General features: G+C 44.0%; 1 protein-coding gene across 2 annotated transcripts; it reads left to right on the top strand.

Annotated features, from left to right (window-relative positions):
- Window positions 1–532: 532 nt before the first annotated feature.
- LOC139573940 (kelch-like protein 20) lies at window positions 533–21301 on the top strand. 2 transcript variants are annotated; one of them, XM_071397955.1, is made up of 13 exons: window positions 598–732; window positions 2216–2504; window positions 4367–4501; window positions 4709–4900; window positions 5329–5472; window positions 17701–17887; window positions 18146–18292; window positions 18502–18630; window positions 18943–19119; window positions 19469–19615; window positions 19822–19987; window positions 20136–20184; window positions 20349–21301. In XM_071397955.1, the coding sequence occupies exons 2-13, from the start codon at window positions 2235–2237 to the stop codon at window positions 20376–20378; spliced, it is 1773 nt and encodes a 590-aa protein (XP_071254056.1). In that variant the 5' UTR covers window positions 598–732; window positions 2216–2234; the 3' UTR covers window positions 20379–21301. The 2 variants fall into 2 exon arrangements, with proteins under 2 accessions (XP_071254048.1, XP_071254056.1); XM_071397947.1 differs by lacking the exon at window positions 20136–20184 and having other exon boundaries at window positions 533–732.
- Window positions 21302–21337: the final 36 nt, after the last annotated feature.

Consider the following 21337-nt stretch of genomic DNA (forward strand, 5'->3'; position numbering starts at 1 on the left):
GGAGGAGTCCCATGCACCAGCAGTCAGCTCAGACGGAAAGCTTTTGATTCTGGCTTCAATGGAGAGGACACAGAGAGAGGGAGAAGACAAGTTCAAGCCAGTTATCTACATGGGTTGTGTCTGGTGGACAACTTGTCATGATCATGATGATGAAGTATCGCTTAAGTCTAAACTGTTTTCCGTATTAAACTTTATAGTAAGGCCATCCGAATAGTTGTTTTTATCTAAACTGTAAGTGACTACAACCAGTCTTGTATGTGCCGGTATACAGATTTTGGTCGTTATATGAAATCTGACCATATCATACATTGCATAGGACCACCACTGACATTTCTAAAGTCTATCTCTGATGTAACCATGAGTCACTGGAGTGGTATTATGGCTGTTGGTGATAATATGTGGAGTTACACCTAGGTGGAGCTTCAAATTAGATAAATAATACAGTGTGACTAACTGATATACACAAAATGTGTTTTATTACGTTATACTTTGAACAGGTACATGATGGATCAACCTTTTAGGGTGTAACCTTACATCTCTATCGGTGTAACCAAGCAAGGACCTTCGAGGACCTAAACAGCAGGGGGCGATAAGGAGCTCTGTTTCACTTTGCTGAGAAAGTAAAACAGAGAGAAAAGAAGACATGGCGTCTGGTGGTCACGACTTTTAACAATTTTTCGGTCGAGACCTGACACATTTGGATTGTTCTATTGATGCGGCAATGTTTATCAGGTAATGTAACATATTATCACGATGTTAGGGTAGAAGTGCATGGTCTGCAGTCTTAGATTTTGGGCAATAAATAACAATTTTAGGAGGCAAGTGTCGATCATCATTTAACTTAGCAGTTGTCAGCAGTGTCAGTCAGTCTGAGCGCTTTCCAGAAATCTTCGGCAATAACAAACTAGCTTGTTAGTGTTTTAATCACATTCATTGCATATGTAGTGTTCTAATTTCAGTTTCAATGCACTATTTCAGTCGACGGAATCAGTTTGCGTCCTCAAAATTATTGCATTGGTTGAAAATGGTGTAATTGCCATAACAAGGGGAAATGTAATTGCTACAATGTTATGTTGTGTGAACTGGAATGGCATTATCTGGTCTTGAAATTGTACTAGACACTTGTGATGCTGCTATGAATTCCCTCACTAACCTTACTACTTTTTTTATTTTGTATTATTGTATTTGCTATGGAGAGGTCAGTATATGAGAGGAGACTGGTGCCCCAGTGGACTGAAAATATTATTGACAGGCAAACTGGGGGAAAATAGACTGTAGCCAGCAGATTCGACCGGCTTGCTTAAAGCTGCTCTAGGGTTGGACAGCATTCCTGTGTCGATTTTAAAGGCTCTGCATGCTCAGTCAAACACAGCATTTACTCCGATGCGGCTCTGCAGAAGTCAAGGCATTCATACTGCAGAAGTCAAGGCATTCATACTGCAGAAGTCAAGGCATTCATACTGCAGAAGTCAAGGCATTCGTACTGCAGAAGTCAAGGCATTCGTACTGCAGAAGTCAAGGCATTCGTACTGCAGAAGTCAAGGCATTCGTACTGCAGAAGTCAAGGCATTCGTACTGCAGAAGTCAAGGCATTCGTACTGCAGAAGTCAAGGCATTCATACTTGCAATTCGCAGAGCTGTTGTCAAGGAAGGGAGTTTGTGTTTATACAGGACATACCGCCAACTAGTCATGTCAATGCAGAGCTATACGGAGTTGTTATTCATGTTATTACAGCATTTTGGAGTCGAATGGCATCGCCGTGCGGAGCTTGATTTGGCCTCTGCATACCTGGGGGGATGAGAAATGCGTTGTACTCTGAATTTTCCCATTATCCCAACTGTTAAACTGAGAAGATTGAACGACTGCTAGTTTTTCTGGAAAAGTGTCATTTTTTTCCTCATGTTAGATAGCAGAAGACATAGCAGCCATTTTGTTGTTCAATGCACCATGCCATTCCATAATGGTTGATGTGACTACCTATAACTAGCATGACGTCAGTGTAACAGTTGGGATAATGGGACAATTTGTAGTACAACACATTACTCATCCCTTGATTGAGGTATCTTTTCTGAGCCAAATCTCGCGCCAGGTCCACGGTTTCTTAATCTACACAGGAATGCTGTCTGACCCTAGTGCAGCTGTGAGCAAGTGGGTCAGGTCTGCTGGGTAAAGAGACTGTAGGCTACATTCTATCTGCCTCTTCCTCCCCTACAGGCTTGACTAAAGTGAAAGGATGGCCGAAATCATTGCTGTGAACATCTCAGCCACATCCGCCACCTTCTTCCTGCCCCCATCTCCTGTCCTTGAGGACTCTGGCTTTCCCCTGGCCTCGCTGGACAGTGAGGATTATGTGTTTGTGGAGGCCAGGCACCCCAACAAGGTCCTGGAGGGCCTGAACAGCCTGCGTCTCAACAATGCCTTCTGTGATGTGACACTGTGCTGTGGGGGGCAGGAGTTCCCCTGTCACCGCATCGTACTGGCTTCCTTTAGCTCCTACTTCCAGGTATGGACAGTGGTGTACGGTACAATACAACTTTATTAATCCCCACAGGGAGTGCTGAAGTTATCATTGGGACAAGAGTACAAAAAACATACATTGTCCAAGAGCAGACATAGAATGCATACACTACTTCTCCATACACTACAAGGGCAGCAGGTAGCCTAATGGTTAAGAGCGTTGGGCCAGTAACCGAAAGGTCACTGGTTTGAATCACCGAACCAACTAGGTGAAAAATGTGCCGATGTGCCCTTGAGCAAGGCACTTAACCCTAATTGCTCCTGTAAGTCGCTTTGGATAAGAGCGTCTACTAAATGACTAAAATGTATATGTAAATTAAATTGTGGGTAGATATTTGGGGGGGCAAACAGTAGACGTTGGATCTGGGAGTCGTCCCCCAGAATTTTTGGGGAAATTTTAAAAGGCATTTCCTGCAATTGTGCACAGTTTGACATTACTTTAATGCCTCTCTTGAAAGGTATTTTGAAAACAGTACAAGTGGAAGGATAAGTCAGCACCATCATGAATTAAGGTATTTCAAGGAAAATATTAAGAAGACAAAAAAGATCAAGACTGAGTTTTATTATAATTATGAATATTTACATATAAAAAAAGTTCCTGCAATTCTACAGTTTGACATGAATTTATGCCCTCTCTTGAGGGGTACTTTGAAAATGGTATAAGTGAAAGGATAAGTCACCAATTCAAATATTAATAATACACAAAAGATGAAGACTGAGTACTATTATAATGATGATGCACATTCATATTTACATAGTCAATGTATGATCAACTTAGTAGATGATATCCTATCAAGTTTAGTAGGTTTCATAGTTTACAGGTGGAGGTTGAGCTAAAACACACCTTGAACTAAGGACTGTCTGAATGCCTGTTGGAGAGAGTCAGGGGAGAGTCTTCATTGAAACTGTAAATTAGTAATATTTCACTTACTGGTACTGAAGCGGGAGGCGTGTGAATATATATAGTGCGTCTGTATAGACAGCGGAGGAGGCTCAGTGCGTCCGAACGGGGCCGGACTAATGCAGTGCAGTTTTATAAATGCTATTCTACACATTTTGTCATGAGGCTGAGAGAAAATGTTGCAGTTTTAAAGCAATTTTTTTGCAGTTCTACACATTTTCCATGGGGTAGAGAGAAACGTGCTGTTTTATAGCTCATCTCATGCTATTCACATTTTGCCAAGAGGATGAGAAAGAATTTTTCCGTTTTAAATCAAATGTCCTGGAATTCTACAATTTCCTGTTATTCTACAATCAACCTGTTCAGAATATTGGGGGAGGGGACATGTCCCCCTCATCCCCCGTGGCAATTTTGCGTATGATACACTAACACTTATTAACTCATACCGGACAGTCAGACTGTGCGCTAATATAAGTCGGTCGGCCTCGAGTTTTGAGCGTTGGACTTCCGGAGCCGACATGGTAAAAAAATCTGTCGCTGTGCCCTTGCCCCTGAGGCACTTAACCCTAATTGCTCCAGGGTCACTGTACAATGGTGACCCTGGCCGGGACCCCACTCCATGCGGGTGTCTCAGGGGGAGTTGGGATATGCAAATTACACACTTGTGTATAACAGGACAAATATAAGCACCCCCCCAAATGATTATTCTAACTGCTATACTACATAGACCCAGAGGGCAATACAGTGATGCAACGGGGATGAGCAAGCTGACGGTGCCCCTGCTTCTCAACTATTCCATTTACTGAATGGATACAGGTTACTGATGACCGTGCATCTTTTATATTGTCACTCACTGCAGACCTGAAGTACTTAAATGTGGTCATTTGCTGTTGGTGCTTTTCCATTGGCAGGAGTCTGTTTCTCCTCCTAATGCTCTGTCTCCCCAGGCCATGTTCTCCACAGACCTGATGGAGTCCAGACAGGAGCGGGTGGCCATCAACGGAGTGGAGTCCCAGATGATTGGCATGCTGGTCAGCTACGCCTACACGGCTGAGGTGGTCATCTCCAAGGCCAATGTGCAGGTGAGGTAGAACCGTTGTCTTCCAGTCTCACTTTGTAGTCAGCTTCTGGTTTAGCATTGCAGTTGTTAAATTAAAGTTGTACTACCCCAGAGTTGAAGTCAGTTTCATTCCTAGTCATAAATACAGTAAATGGCACTTTTCATTTCCTAAATAAATGTCCTGAGTTGACTGTCTTGAAATCAAATGTCATTGACCTGTGACCCCCAGGCCCTGCTGGCTGCGGCCAACCTCTTGGACGTGATGGCAGTGCGCGAAGCCTGCTGCCGCTTCATGGAGCGCCAGATGGATGAGATGAACTGTGTGGGCATCCACTGCTTCGCTGAGGCCCACTCCTGTAGGGAGCTGGAGAAACGCAGCATGGACTACATCCTCCAGCACTTCGGCAGTGTCTGCCAACAGGTGAGATAGGAAGGGAGGTCTGGGTTGTGTAGTCCAAACCTGGGGCGTCTCAATAGTTTAAAATGTATTTTTCACCTCTGTTCTCCTTCATCTGTGCTGCATTGAACACAATGATCCCAGAGAGGTATTTGGTTTCACCCGTGTTGTTCCTTCAGAACAGTGCAGACGAAGGAGAGGACATTTCTCATGTCTCATTGTTTAGACATTCCCATTCTTTGTGTATGTGAGAAAGGGGAAGTAACATCATAGTCAAATGTCTTTTGCTCCCCTGGCTGGCCCCTTGCCAGCCCTGGATCGTGTTCATTAGGCACCAAAATTAAGAAACTAGACTAAAACAGGGAGGGACTACCTGGACTTGTTCCAATAAGAAATGCACATTTTTGCTTTAAATGTTGAAATATTTTGAACACTGTCCCCCCCCCCCCCAGGAGGAGTTCCTGTCTCTGTGTGCAGACAAGCTGACGGAGATCATCGCCAGTGACCACCTGAACGTAGCCAAGGAGGAGACTGTGTTCGAGGCCACCATGCTGTGGCTGGAAAAGAGCGCCACCCGCAGGCAGAGCTTTGAAAAGGTCAGCGTGGAAACACAACAGTCAATGCAGTGGTTCTCCATTGTCCGTATGTTGAGCGGTATCTAGGCAACAGATTGTGTCCAGCTCTGTGCTACGCCCCCTCCCTACAGTTCTCTGTTGACCTTGGTGTGTGGGGTTTTAAACTCTGGAATCCCCAGTCGATCTGTCCATCCCGAAACCCCAGCTGTCAGTCACTCAGCGTTACATAAACGTTAGGGGTGTTAGCAATTTGTTATTCTTCAATAACACAAACTACAAAGCAAATCAGGGGGAGAAAAATAGGTTTATTCAGAGAGGACAAATCAAGATGTTATGCTGGGAGTCAGATGTTCAGTCTCCCCTGTCCTCAGCTTTTCCCCTCCGAACAGGGAACAGGATGCCATTTATAACCCCCCCACACTAGCCTGGGGTTGACCAATCAGAAGTCCTTGCAGTACAACTAGGCCAATGGCCAAATAACCAGTATCCTGCTCCCGACTCAATGTACAGACCAATGAAAACGTGGCACATGTAGCCCACGTCGCTCTGAGTTCAGGAGTGACATTCCACAGATGTTGAACTGAAAACCAACTCCTATTTACAATTGCTATTGACCATTAGTACTCTAGTACACTCGTCCTCTCATCCTCTGCGTTGTGTATTTATCTTCAAAATATTCTTATTCCCCCCTAGGCCATTTTAAAAATAAATATAGTTAAAATGTCATTTTAGAAAACAACATTAGAAAACATGAAAAAATAGACAGAATAAAAAACATTAGCAGTAAAGCAAAATCATTCACGTTATAAAACACAAAGGGCATATTGTACTTGCCGTTGCCAAAAGAAATAGATTTCACACAAAGTTATAGAAAAGAGGTCTTAACAAGTGTGATGGCACATCTGAGAGAGCATGGTTCACTACAGCACCGAGGAGAGTTACCACGGGCACATTGACCACAATCATGAGGCTTGGTGTGATGAAGACCCTTATGATCCCCACCACATTCTGGTGAACACCACTGACACCCATCTCCAAAAGGACACGGTTGATGAATCTTATGATATCTCCTATCACGTAACCATCAGATTTTAGCAGACAACCATCGGGCAATAGCACACTTAATAACCTGGATGAGGATAAGAAAAATTACCAGAACTCCCACTATTGGAAGTATCATGCCCACCAGAACTTCCCCATGTACCAAATGTGGAAGAACCACATGACTAAGCCTAAATCATCTGGATTGTAATCATGATATTTAGCGCCTCAGTCCTGATCTTTTGGATTTGGTCAGTTATTTCCTCAGAATTATCAGGAATGTAAGTACAGCATTCAGCACCAATCACAGCACATGTAACCCCTTGTGCGGACAGAAGATAGTCAAGGTCCAAATGATTTATTGCCACAGTCCAAATGACAACCATCTCAGCTGTAATTAACTCAAGACTCTCAGCTGTACTATTAGCTAGGATTTCCAAAGAGTTATCCATATTAATAACTTCCTGTGCTATTTTAGAAATACCATAAGATGGAAAAGAAATCGCAAAGAATCTCTCCGTTTCTGTAATCGACCCTTGCCACAATTTTGGTAACCAGGAATAGGCATAGGATCCACAGATAAAGTAAGTCCCATTAGGAGCTTTCATACCATTATTGATGATATTACTGAAGGTATTGAGAGAGGGACCTATTAAAACATAACCACCCAACAGGTGCATGTGTAATAACTAGGTAAGGTGGTCGCTGATTAGTGTCATTGGTAATCTCAAATGACAGAAGGTACTGCAGAACAAGGTACTCTCGCATGTTGATACTAGACATTCTCACCCAAATTAGTACCAATAATCGTCTTATACCAATTAACATCTCTCCATATACCCAACATTTCACTCTGGTTAAAAGGAATAGCCCTTAAAGGAATACCTGTCCTTGAGGTGAATGGTGCATACGTACAAACCCAACAACTACTTTGATTGACTACTGTGGCATAGTGTAGAGAGAGAGCTAGAAACGTATTGATGCCCGAGTGTCCCTCATCCTGCTGATGCATCTCTGTTAGAAATGGAAACACCACCCACATCCTGTATTAGGAGGGAACTCACAAGAAAAATAATTTCAAACATCTTTCACTGAAAGACAATTATATTCAATCGTCCTATTGTCAAAGTATCATTCACAAAGTCCTTTAAAAGTGACCAGCTCTTCCCCCCTGTATCAGTCCCACATAGATAACTATTAAATATGAGGTTCTGACAGTCTGCTGGTAGTGAGGAATTCTACTTTCGTTCCACTGGTTGCACTTGATCTTGTATTGTTTCAGGTACAGTTCTTGAATCGAAGCATATTACTTCAGCTTCAGACGGTAGATTCTCATAACCTGTAACGAAGGAAACAAAAAAGTTAAAGTAATAATTTCTCGTTTCAAGAGAAATTGATATTTCACAGATGTCCCTAAGTAAGCGCATGTCCTGATTTTCAGGAAAATGTTGGACATTTCACCTAGATATCCCTAATATGACGACTGCGGTATACAACATAGAAGCTTATCAGGTTCTGATCGTCTTACTATGCTTCTTCACCTGAGATTTGGCCCCAATTACTGATCAATCAGTTCTTTATTCTCCAGGCTCTGCTTTGTCATCAAACTGGACAACCTTGCAATGAATGACATGTATCCATCGTGATTGTCCCTGGACTTTTACTGCTGACCTTGTTATGAGCAAAACTTGATAAGGACCTTCCCAATTTGGCCCTAATGTGTCTGTCACATATATTTTTACCATCACCCACTGGCACTACACTGCCACATCACCATGGCACTATGTCATGTCCCCCTCGGGAGTTATTCCCCATTAGAGAGTTGTATGCAATAGTTAAGCATTGTGTCACTCATTAACTTCTTATGGCTGGGGGCAGTATTGAGTAGCTTGGATGAATAAGGTGCCCAGAGTAAACTGCCTGCTACTCAGTCCCAGTTGCTAATATATGCATAGTATTAGTATATTTGGATGGAAAACACTCTGAAGTTACTAAAACTGTTTGAATGATGTCTGTGAGTATAACAGAACTCATATGGCAGGCAAAAACCTGAGAAAAATTCGAACAAGGAAGTGGGAAATCTGAGGTTGGTCGTTTTTCAACTCATTCCCTATTGAAGATAGTGGGATATTGGTCATGTTGCACTTCCTATGGCTTCCACTAAATGTCAACAGTCTTTAGAACCTTGTTTGATGCGTCTACTGTGAAGGGGGGCCGAATGAGAGGGGAATGAGTCAGACGGTCTGCCAGAGAGCCACGAGCTGGCCACGCTCGTTTACGTGAGAGCGAGCTCTGTTCCATTGCAATTCTGAAGATAAAGGAATTCTCCGGTTGGAACATTATTGAAGATGTATGTGAAAACAATCCTAAAGATTGATTCTATACTTCGTTTGACATGTTTCTACGGACTGTAACGGAACTTTTTGACTTCGTCTGCTCCTAGTGAACGCACTTATTGAGTTTGGATTTGTTTACCAAACACGCTAACAAAAGGAGCTATTTGGACATAAATGATGGACATTATCGAACAAAACAAACATTTATTGTGGAACTGGGATTCCTGGGAGTGCATTCTGATGAAGATCATCAAAGGTAAGTGAATATTTATAATGCTATTTCTGACTTCTGTTGACTACACAACATGGCGGATATCTGTTTGGGTTGTTTGGGCTCTGAGCGCCGTACTCAGATTATTGCTTGGTTTGCTTTTTCCGTAAAGTGTTTTTGAAATCTGACACGGCGGTTGCTTAAGGAGAAGTGTATCTAAAGTTCCATGTATAACACTTGTATTTTCATCAACATTTATGATGAGTATTTCTGTAAATTGATGTGGCTCTCTGCAAAATCACCGGATGTTTTTGGAACTACTGAACATAACGCGCCAATGTATACTGAGTTTTTTTTATATAAATATGAACTTTATCGAACAAAACATACATGAAGTCCTATGAGTGTCATCTGATGAAGATCATCAAACGTTAGTGATTAATACTTTCTCTATTTCTGATTTTTGTGACTCCTCTCTTTGGTTGGAAAAATGGCTGTGTTTTTCTGTGACTTGGCTCTGACCTAACATAATCGTTTGTGGTGCTTTCGCTGAAAAGCCTATTTGAAATCGAACACTGTGGTGGGATTAACAAGAAGTGTATCTTTAAAATGGTGTGAAATACTTGTATGTTTGAGGAATTTTAATTATGAGATTTCTGTTGTTTGAATTTGGCGCCCTGCACTTTCACTGGTTGTTGTCATATCGATCCCGTTAGCGGGATCTCAGCCCTAAGAACGTCTGCTTTTCTCAAATCTAACATGCCTGGTATTATCACATTGTCCATTGTAGTAAATGTAGTAACTGCCTAGCCTACCTCACACCTCCCTCCACAATGCTTGAACCATCTGTGTATAAGATAAATTCAGAGTTTTCCAACAAATAACTCTAAACCAATCAGAGAGCTGATCCAAAACAACTCACAACAGTTGTGTTCAAGTAATGTGGTGTCTGGAGGAAGCATCAAAGTAGCTGGATTACATGGTGTCTTTTCAACTATACCCATGTCCCATAGATCTTTCATCACTACTTTAGTAGTGGCCATAGCTACCTTGCTGATGGGATATTGTTTTGTGCAAGGTGGGGCATCACCTGTCAAGCACACTGAATCCATATCCACAGTTCCACATTTTTCTTCATAGTCCAAATAGCATGGTTCTGAGCTATAGATTTCTGGGGTTGTCTAATTTGCCACGTCACCTTTTCTTAAGAAATGTTCAATGTTGAGTCAAGTTACATAATAACATCAAGGCCTAAAATAGGTTGTTCAAATGAGCCTATCCTCACCCCTGCATCAATCTTCATTGGACCAATAGAAATTGATAATGGTTTGGTTTGTTTCATATCTGTCTTCCCTCCACTCCTGTTGCTCCCATCTTCTTTTCTGTGTACTGAGGACATATATGTTTTGCATAAGATATGGGCAATACAGTGACTTCAGCACCTGTATCTACTAAAAAATCGACTGCAAAGTTGTTAACCATCATGTTCACATATATTTCATCCGATTTCCTATGTACACCAGCTGAGATGGGACGTAAAGAGGGGGTCTATTATTTTCTCTCCACAGCATCCAGCAACCTCTGCTGCTGAGCTGGAGAGAGCTTCTTACACTTCTGCACAAGTATTGTGTTGTTGGGGCTGTTGTCTTGTTTCCATTTTCCCTTAGATGGACACTGCTTCTCCTGGCCACTTCTCATAAAATCATGTTTTCGGGCCTCCCGGGTGGCGCAGTGGTCTAGGGCACTGCATCGCAGTGCTAGCTGCGCCACCAGAGTCTCTGGGTTCGCGCCCAGGCTCTGTCGCAGCCGGCCGCGACCGGGAGGTCCGTGGGGCGACGCACAATTGGGCTAGCGTCGTCCGGGTTAGGGAGGGTTTGGCCGGTAGGGATATCCTTGTCTCATCGCGCTCCAGCGACTCCTGTGGCGGGCCGGGCGCAGTGCGCGCTAACCAAGGGGGCCAGGTGCACGGTGTTTCCTCCGACACATTGGTGCTGCTGGCTTCCGGGTTGGAGGCGCGCTGTGTTAAGAAGCAGTGCGGCTTGGTTGGGTTGTGCTTCGGAGGACGCGTGGCTTTCGACCTTCGTCTCTCCCGAGCCCGTACGGGAGTTGTAGCGATGAGACAAGATAGTAATTACTAGCGATTGGATACCACGAAAATTGGGGAGAAAAGGGGATAAAATTGTTTTAAAAAAAAAAGAAAAACATGTTTTCTTTTCTGACATCCTCGCTGCCAGTGATCAGAAATCCCGCAATAATGACATACACCAGGTTTCTCTTCCCCTGAACGAATAATGTTGTTGGTTTCACTCGGAACCTGCATAACTCTGATAACCACGTCTTGTGGATGACCATTCATCCAGCTGTTTTGGAGATGCTGATTTATGTGTGTTCACTGTCTCCGGAAGTTTGTCTTTACTCCCTTTTACAGCCTGTGTTCTGGTTGGCCTAAAACATTGTTCGTCACTGCTGTCAGAATCTGTTGACTCAAAGACAGGCAGTGCCGACCAGTTGCTTGAAATCTGATCTGCCTTGCACAACTCCGTGTAAGGATAGATTAGGAGAACAGAGGCCACGGGTGGGGGTCAGGTCTGACTTTCATCTGTGTTACCTGCTCTACTTTGAAATGGTTCTAGACAGTGAATTTCAAATTTCATGTTCACATCCGAAAGAGCTGTTCCACCCTTTTCCAGAGTGGTTTTCTCACTTAACAATGACATTACATTAACGTCAAAAGTTGTATAATATAAACTCAGCAAAAAAAGAAACGTCCCTTTTTCAGGACCCTGTCTTTCAAAAATAATTGATAAAAATCCAAATAACTTCACAGATCTTCATTGTAAAGGGTTTAAACACTGTTTCCCATGCTTGTTCAATGAACCATAAACAACTCATGAACATGCACCTGTGGAACGGTCGTTAAGACACTAACAGCTTATAGACGGTAGGCAATTAAGGTCAAAGTTATGAAAACTTAGGACACTAAAGAGGCCTTTCTACTGACTCTGAAAAACACCAAAAGAAAGATGCCCAGGGTCCCTGCTCATCTGCGTGAACGTGCCTTAGGCATGCTGCAAGGAAGCATGAAGATTGCAGATGTGGCCAGGGCAATAAATAGCAATGTCCGTACTGTGAGACGCCTAAGACAGCACTACAGGGAGACAGGACGGGCAGCTGATCGTCCTTGCAGTGGCAGACCAGGTGTAACAACACCTGCACACGATCGGTACATCCGAACATCACACCTGCGGGACAGGTACAGGATGGTAACAACTGCCCAAGTTATACCAGGAACGCACAATCCCTCCATCAGTGCTCAATCCCATTGAGCACGTCTGGGACCTGTTGGATCGGAGGGTGAGGGCTAGGGCCATTCCCCCCAGAAATGCCTGGGAATGTGCAGGTGCCTTGGTGGAAGAGTGGGGTAACATCTCACAGCAAGAACTGGCAAATCTGGAGCAGTCTATGAGGAGGAGATGCACGGCAGTACTTAATGCAGCTGGTGGCCACACCAGATACTGACTGTTACTTTTGATTTTGACCCCCCCTTTGTTCAGGGACACATTATTCAATTTCTGTTACATGTCTGTGGAACTTGTTCAGTTTGTCTCAATTGTTGAATCTTATGTTCATACAAATATTTACACATGTTAAGTTTGCTGAAAATAAACGCAGTTGACAGTGAGAGGACGTTTCTTTTTTTGCGTTTTTTTTGTGCGTTTTTTGGAATTTATGTATGTTTTTATATAACCCTTTTTGAGGACCCAAACCTCTTCTAGAACACAAATTGTTTCGGTAGGGCCTGGCTACCCATAACTTATGTTAGTGATGTTAGTGATTACTGTTTTATTTCACTGTAGAGCCTCTAGCCCTGCTCAATATGCCTTAACCAACCATATTTTTTCACCTCCTACATATGCGATGACATCACCTGGTTTAAATGTCTCTAGAGACTATATCTCTCTCATCGCCTAAGTTTACCTCCAATGTACTCACATCCTACCTTACCTTTGTCTGTACACTATGCATTGAATCTATGCTATCGAGCCTAAAAACCTGCTCCTTTTACTCTCTGTTCCGAACGTGCTAGACGGCCAGTTCGTATAGCATTTAGCCGTACCCGTATCCTACTTCTCCTCTGTTCCTCTGGTGATGTAGAGGTTAATCCAGGTCCTGCAGTGCCTAGCTCGACTCCTACTCCCCAGGTGCTCTCATTTGTTGACTTCTGTAACCGTAAAAGCCTTGGTTTCATGCATGTTAACATTAGAAGCCTACTCCCTAAGTTTGTTTTACTCACTGTTTTAGCACACTCTGCCAACCCGGATGTCTTAGCCGTGTCTGAATCCTGGCTTAGGAAAACCACAAAACCCTGAAATCTCCATCGCAAACTATAACATTTTCCGCCAAGATAGAACTGCCAAAGGGGGCGGTGTTGCAATCTACTGCAAAGATAGCCTGCAGAGTTCTGTCTTACTATCCAAGTCTGTACCCAAACAATTCGAGCTTCTACTTCTAAAAATTCACCTTTCCAGAAACAAGTCTCTCACTGTTGCCACTTGCTATAGACCTCCCTCTGCCCCCAGCTGTGACCTCGATACCATATGTGAATTGATTGCCCCCCATCTATCTTCTGAGCTTGTGCTACTAGGTGACCTAAACTGGGACATGCTTAACACCCCGGCCATCCTACAATCTAAGCTTGATGCCCTCAATATCACACAAATTATCAATGAACCTACCAGGTACAACTCCAAATCCGTAAACACGGGCACCCTCATAGATGTCATTCTAACTAACTTGCCCTCCAACTACACCTCTGCTGTTTTCAATCAAGATCTCAGCGATCACTGCCTCATTGCCTGCATCCGCTATGGGTCTGCGACCAAACGACCACCCCTCATCACTGTCAAACGCTCCCTAAAACACTTCTGCAAGCAGGCCTTTCTAATCGACCTGGCCGGGGTATCCTGGAATGACATTGACCTCATCCCGTCAGTAGATGATGCCTGGCTATTCTTTTAAAAGTGCCTTCCTCACCATCTTAAATAAGCATGCCCCATTCAATTTTTTTTTTTAAACTAGGAATAGATTTTGTTCTTGGTTCACTCCAGACCTGTCTGCCCTTGACCAGCACAAAAACATTGTGGCATTCTGCATTAGCATCGAATAGCCCCCGTGATATGGAACTTTTCAGGGAAGTTAGGAACAAATATACACAGACAGTTAGCTTTCCTAAGGCTAGCTTTTTCAAACAGAAATTTGCATCCTGTAGTACTAACTCAAAAGTTCTGGGACACTGTAAAGTCCATGGAGAATAAGAGCACCTCCTCCCAGCTGCCCATTTGCTCTGAGGCTAGGAAACACTGTCACCACCGATAAATCCACTATAATTGAGAATTTCAATAAGCATTTCTCTACGGCTGGCCATGCTTTCCACCTGGCTACCCCTACCCCAGTCAACTGCCCAGCATCCTCCACAGCAACCCGCCAACGCCCCCACCATTTCTTCTTCACCCAAATCCAGATAGCTGATGTTCTGAAAGAGCTGCAAAATCTGGACCCCTACAAATCAGCCGGGCTAGACAATCTGGACTCTCTCTTTCTAAAACTATCTGCCGAAATTGTTGCAACCCCTATTACTAGCCTGTTCAACCTCTCTTTCATATCGTCTGAGATTCCCAAAGATTGGAAAGCTGCCACGGTCATCCCCCTCTTCAAAGGGGGTGACACTCTAGTCCCAAACTGCTACAGACCTATATCTATCCTACGCTGTCTTTCTAAGGTCTTCGAAAGCCAAGTTAACAAACAGATCACCGACCATATCGAATCCCACCGTACATTCTCCGCTATGCAATCTGGTTTCAGAGCTGGTCATGGGTGCACCTCAGCCACGCTCAAGGTCCTAAACGACATCATAACCGCCATCGATAAGAGACATTACTGCGCAGCCGTATACATCGACCTGGCCAAGGCTTTCGACTCTGTCAATCACCACATACTTATTGGCAGACTCGACAGCCTTGGTTTCTCAAATGATTGCCTCGCCTGGATCACCAACTACTTCTCTGATAGAGTTCAGTGTGTCAAATCGGAGGGCCTGTTTTCCGGACCTCTGGCAGTCTCTATGGGGGTGCCACAGGGCTCAATCCTCGGGCCGACTCTCTTCTCTGTATACATCAATGATGTTGCTCTTGCTGCTGGTGATTCTTTGATCCACCTACGCAGACGACACCATTCTGTATACTTTTGGCCCCTCTTTGGACACTGTATTAACAAACCTCCAGACGAGCTTCAATGCAATACAACTCTCCTTCCGTGGCCTCCAACTGCTCTTAAACGCAAGTAAAACTAAATGCATGCTATTCAACCGATCACTGCCCGCACCTGCTCTGACTTAGAATACGTGGACAACTACAAATACCTAGGTGTCTGGTTAGACTAAACTCTTCTTCCAGACTCACAGTAAGCATCTCCAATCCAAAATTAAATCTAGAATCGGCTTCCTATATCGCAACAAAGCATCCTTCACTCATGCTGCCAAACATACCCTCGTAAAACTGACCATTCTACCGATCCTCGACTTCGGTGATGTCATCTATAAAATAGCCTCCAACACTCTACTCAACAAACTGGATGCAGTCTATCACAGTGCCATCCGTTTTGTCACCAAAGCCCCATACACTACCCACCATTGCAACCTGTACACTCTTGTTGGTTGGTCCTCGCTTCATACTCATCGCCAAACCCACTGGCTACAGGTTATCTACAAGTCTCTCCTAGGTAAAGCCCCGCCTTATCTCAGCTCACTGGTCACCATAGCAGCACCCACTCGTAGCACGCGCTCCAGCAGGTATATCTCATTGGTCACCCCCAAAGCCAATTCCTCCTTTGGTCTTCTTTCCTTCCAGTTCTCTGCTGCCAATGACTGGAACTAACTGCAAAAATCTCTGAAGCTGGAAACACTTATCTCCCTCACTAGCTTTAAGCACCAGCTGTCAGAGCAGCTCACAGATTACTGCACCTGTACATAGCATATCTATAATTTAGCCCAAACAACTACCTCTTCCCCTACTGTATTTATTTATTTATTTTGCTCCTTTGCACCCCATTATTTATATTTCTACTTTGCACATTCTTCCACTGCAAATCTACCATTCCAGTGTTTTATTTGCTATATTTTATTTATCTCGCCACCATGGCCTTTTTTTTGCCTTTACCTCCCTTATCTCACCTCATTTGCTCACATTGTATATAGGCTTATTTTTCTACTGTATTATTGACTGTATGTTTTGTTTATTCCATGAGTAACTGTGTTGTATGTGTCAAATTGCTATGCTTTATCTTGGCCAGGTCGCAGTTGCAAATGAGAACTTGTTCTCAACTAGCCTACCTGGTTAAATAAAAAAATAAAAAATGTTAACTCAAAGCTTACAAGCCTTATATTTACCACGTGTAAAAATTGCTAGTCAACTAGCAATTCACTTCTATGCAACACGGTTTCACCCCCCAAAAAATGTCCTTCTCAACTAACTCACTTCTAAAGAAGGTTTCCAACCTAAAGAGGACTCCAACCTTTTTAATAGAGTAAACAAAGGACTACACTCTGTAATAAAACAAAGGACTTGAACACTTATACATCACAGATACACATCACTCATTGCATACACTATTTGAACCTGATTTGGTTTGTTTAAAATGATTTTGGTCTAGACTCACCCAGCAATTCTGTCATCAATCAGGAGATTAAGAGTTGACTCCCCAAAGTGGGTTGAGCTCAGCCTCTTTCTTCTGGATAAACACACAGTTGATACGTTCTTGTTGTTCAGACCAATTCATCAGGAACACGGCACCAAGTGTTAGCAATTTGTTATTCTTCAATAACACAAACTTCAAAGCAAATCAGGGGGAGAAAAATAGGTTTATTCAGAGAGGACAAATCAAGATGTTATGCTGGGAGTCAGATGTTCAGTCTCCCCTGTCCTCAGCTTTTCCCCTCCGAACAGGGAACAGGATGCCATTTATAACCCCCCCACACTAGCCTGGGGTTGACCAATCAGAAGTCCTTGCAGTACAACTTGGCCAATGGCCAAATAACCAGTATCCTACTCCCGACTCAATGTACAGACCAATGAAAATGTGGCACATGTAGCCCACATTGCTCTGAGTTCATGAGTGACATTCCACAGATGTTGAACTGAAAACCAACTCCTATTTACAATTCGCTATTGACCATTAGTCCTGTCTCTGTGTCGTTTTTGTCTTCAAAATATTCTTATAGGGGTTAGAACCCCATTGTATGGTCCTGTAGTAACCATGGGCCCTGGAAGGTGTGACCCTGGCATGGCACCAATAGAATTTAGAGCCTCTCAGATGTGAGTCGGTGTCATTTTGGATAGGTCAGAGGTCAGCGATCCTATCATGTTAAGTGGAAGTTGGAGGTATCAAGGTTGCTCTGGTAAAATGGAATAGGACCTAACCATTAAATCAAAAAAACAAAATTGAAGGTTAGGTCCTATGGCCTCGTTTTAATGTGTATATAAAACTGTAGAGGTCGGATGGAGATGCCTACCTGTGTCTGTCTGCTCATGTCTGTGTCCAGTGAGTGCTGGTGTGTTTTGTTTTCAGTGTGTGTGTGTCGTCATTCTAACCCACGTCTCCCTGCAGGTCTTGGAGCACATCCGCCTGCCCCTGATCAGCCCGTACTACATCCACGATGTGATTGAGTCTCTGGAGGTGGTCCGTGAGTCCCAGCGCTGTCAGAGGCTCATCTCTGAGGCCAAGGACTACCTGCTGCTAAAGGACCGACGAGGAGAGCTCTACTGCCCCCGAGCACGCCCACGTAGGTCCACAGGTAGGTACCACATGCATGGATACATGCACAAAACACACTCCAAATACACCCTGTCACCATAACAAACACATTTAACCTCCCACTTGCCAAACTCCTCCACACGCCTAGCGCTTTAATTAGATTTCTGAAGCGCAAACCCTGGTATGCCTGGAGGATTGTTCTACCAACTGCCTTTAATACAATGATCAGCTCTCTGAAGGGACAAGTCTCTGTGGCTCCCCAGTCACATCCCTCTCTGCTGGCCTCTCTCTGTGACAGGGACAGCTGAGGTGATTGTGACGGTGGGGGGAGAAGACGATAAGGTGGTGCTGCGTAGCGTGGAGAGTTTTGACCCTCTTACCAGCCAGTGGAAGAGTCTGGCCTGCCTGCCCTTCGCTGTCAGTAAACACGGCCTGGTGGTTTCAGGTGAGGACCATTTGCTTTAGTTTGTATATTAACACCTAGTGATAAGATGGATCCTATGTCATAGATTGTTATAGGACCTTTGTTACATTTTACCTAATGCTTGAGAATGAGATGAAGAAAAGAGAAATGTCCGTTTCTCACAAAATACACACATTTTGTGAGGAATTTTATTATTTTCTATTTTCTAATCTCCATGTTCTCTCCCCCAGGCTCCACTCTGTACCTGGCTGGAGGGGAGTTCCCTGATGGCTCGGCCAGCAGAGAGATGTGGCGCTATGACCCCTGCTTCGACTCCTGGCTGGAGATGGCCCCCATGAACGTAGCCCGCTCAGAGCTAGGTAAAAATCTGTCTTCTAGCCATTTATTTATCCATTTTAACACACTGTCTGTCTGACATGTCAGCGTTAAAATGTGTTTTATTCCATAACACTGGTTAAAAGGACAGCCGGGGACTTGTGACTTTTTTTGTAACAGGTTAGGTCCCCGTCCATGACTTCTGTAATGGAATAAAACAATAGCCAATACAGTACATCATTTGTGAATGCTGACAGACTTCTGATTAAAGATAGACTTCCATTGGATAACTCCTCTCTGTTTAAAGTTGAGCAGGCCGGATCTTCCATGAATATGTCCACCTCCCTCCCCTCCAGGTTTGGTGATGCTGGATGGCTATGTGTTTGCGGTGGGGGGCTGGGAGGGCCGTTCCCGCCTGGACTCGGTAGAGTGTTACAACCCCCACACCAACACCTGGCAGTTCATGGAGTCGGTCAAAATGGCCGTCACCAGCCCTGCTGTGGTGGCACTGGATGGTCTGCTCTATGTCACAGGTAGGGGAGATCATTGCTCACCCACTTCCAGAGAACTCTATGGCTGCGTTTACACAGGCAGCACAATTCAGATTTTTTTTCCTTCATGAATTGGTCTTTTGACCAATCAGATCAGCTCTGAAAAAGATCTGATGTGATTGGTCAAAAGACCTATTTGTGGGAAAAATATCAGTTATGGGATGACTGTATAAACGCAGGCAAAGTATTTACTGTGGACAGTCACAGCAACTCTATAGGTTCAGCTTGGTTTCTATCATTGTTCTCAAATTGCTTTATGCGGTAGTTTGAATTGTCTACAGGTCATCTTTAATAATAGATAGTACCTTATCAGTGTCCTCCTGGCTGCTAGGTGGTGCTGTTCTAGAGGATGGTGACGGCACAGACCTGGCCCAGGTGTACAACCCTAAAACGTCTGTATGGACTGAGGTGGCCCCCATGCAGATCGCTCGCTCCGGCTCTGCTGCCTGCACCCTGAAGGGGAAAATCTACGTCATAGGTATCAGTTTTGACTTTTAGATCACAATGAATACAATTACATGGACATGGGGGACCTGATCCTAGATCAGCACACCTACTCTAAGATGCTTGATACATAGTGACCTGATCAGGAAAAAAGTAGTAAGACCCTAGTTTGAAGCCAGAGGATATTTCCACTGTCTGTGGAAAAATACATTAGGATTTTCTCCTGTATTCCATTCCTAGGTGGCTGGCATGCGTCCACAGAGAACACAGACAAGGTGGAGTGTTACGACCCCAAGAGTAACCAGTGGACCATGTGTGCTCACATGAGGGAGAGGCGCTACCGGCCCGGTGTGGCCGTGGTGGACGGCAAGATCTACGTGCTGGGTGGAGAGGAGGGCTGGGACAGGTAAAAGACAGCTCCATGTCAAGCCTTTTCTAATCATATTCAGCGTGATTGTATTTATTAGACCACACCTGAGCAAAATGGTTTTCAACAGAAAATGAAAGCAAGCGTTTCTTATTGAACAAGTTGATGTATTCTCTCCCTATTTCAGTCGGTTTTCTCGTGTTTGGTGCCTACTGAATACGACCCTGATTTGGCAGGTGCAAGGCCTATAAAATATATTTTTAAGGAGAATATGAAAAGTATCTGGGCTGCCTATGGCACCCTATTCATAGCACTACTTTTGATGAAATGGCACCTTATTCCATATGTAGTGCACTACTTTTGACCAGAGCCTACACAACCTGTCCCATCTGTCCACCAGGTACCACGACACCATCGAGCGGTACTGTGAGGAGACAGACAGCTGGGAGATCGTGGGGGAGATGCCCACCAGCCGGAGCTGGCTGAGCTGTGTCTCTCTGCAGCTGAGGAAGGACGCCCATGGGGGCAGCCGCCCCGGCACTGCCTCGGAGACCGAGTTCTCTGTGGACTGAGAACTCCAGACGGAGGTCCTTGTACCATTCATTTATATTGCTCCAGACTGCCACCTTTTGGAGAGCTCTGACTATGCATCTCTGCCAAACAGTCAACCTGACCCTGGCTGAACAGAAGTCACTCTGTGCCAGAATGCCAGAGGGCAGCTAACTACCTTAGTTGGGCTGCTATTCGGTCTCGACCTTGCCAAGTGACTGCGCCTCAAGGCTCAACTCATGGAGAAGGACAGTTGTGTGACTGCATCAATGGCAAGCCTGACAAAAGTGGTCTTTATTTCACCATGAAAGCCTGTTCTCTTACTCAATGGCATGGTTCCATTCTGTTGCCATGTCACTGTGTCCATGGTAACGGTGTCATTTAGGATGGATGACCCTCGTCACCCACTTATGGAACGCTCTCTCTTTTAATGTTAAGTGAACGTTTGGGGTCAGGGTGTTTCAGCAAGATGTTCTCTCAACAACCATCGTAGTGTATTTTTTTGTGACGTTTTGTATTTATTTGATGTTTCTTTAGTTGAGGATGGCCCATTTTATTACAATTGGAAGATCATTATTTTTCCCGTTTATAAAAGATGCTCTTTATTGGCCAAAGAATCCATTGTGAACAAAAGCCAAACATGTTTGAAGTGTTTTGTCATGCAAATTTGGAAGTTCTGTTCACAATTGCCTTTTGACTGCCTGTTATATGGTCTAATCGGTATGCTTAAATGTTGCTTTCCAGTAGTCATTTTAATTCTGTAAAAGTGGAAATGTGAATTTAATAAAAGCATATGGATGCCAATATGGTTATTACTGAATCTGACTATTTTGGGTGCAT

Source organism: Salvelinus alpinus, chromosome 1, assembly GCF_045679555.1.
Source record: "Salvelinus alpinus chromosome 1, SLU_Salpinus.1, whole genome shotgun sequence".
Taxonomy (NCBI): Eukaryota; Metazoa; Chordata; class Actinopteri; order Salmoniformes; family Salmonidae; genus Salvelinus; species Salvelinus alpinus.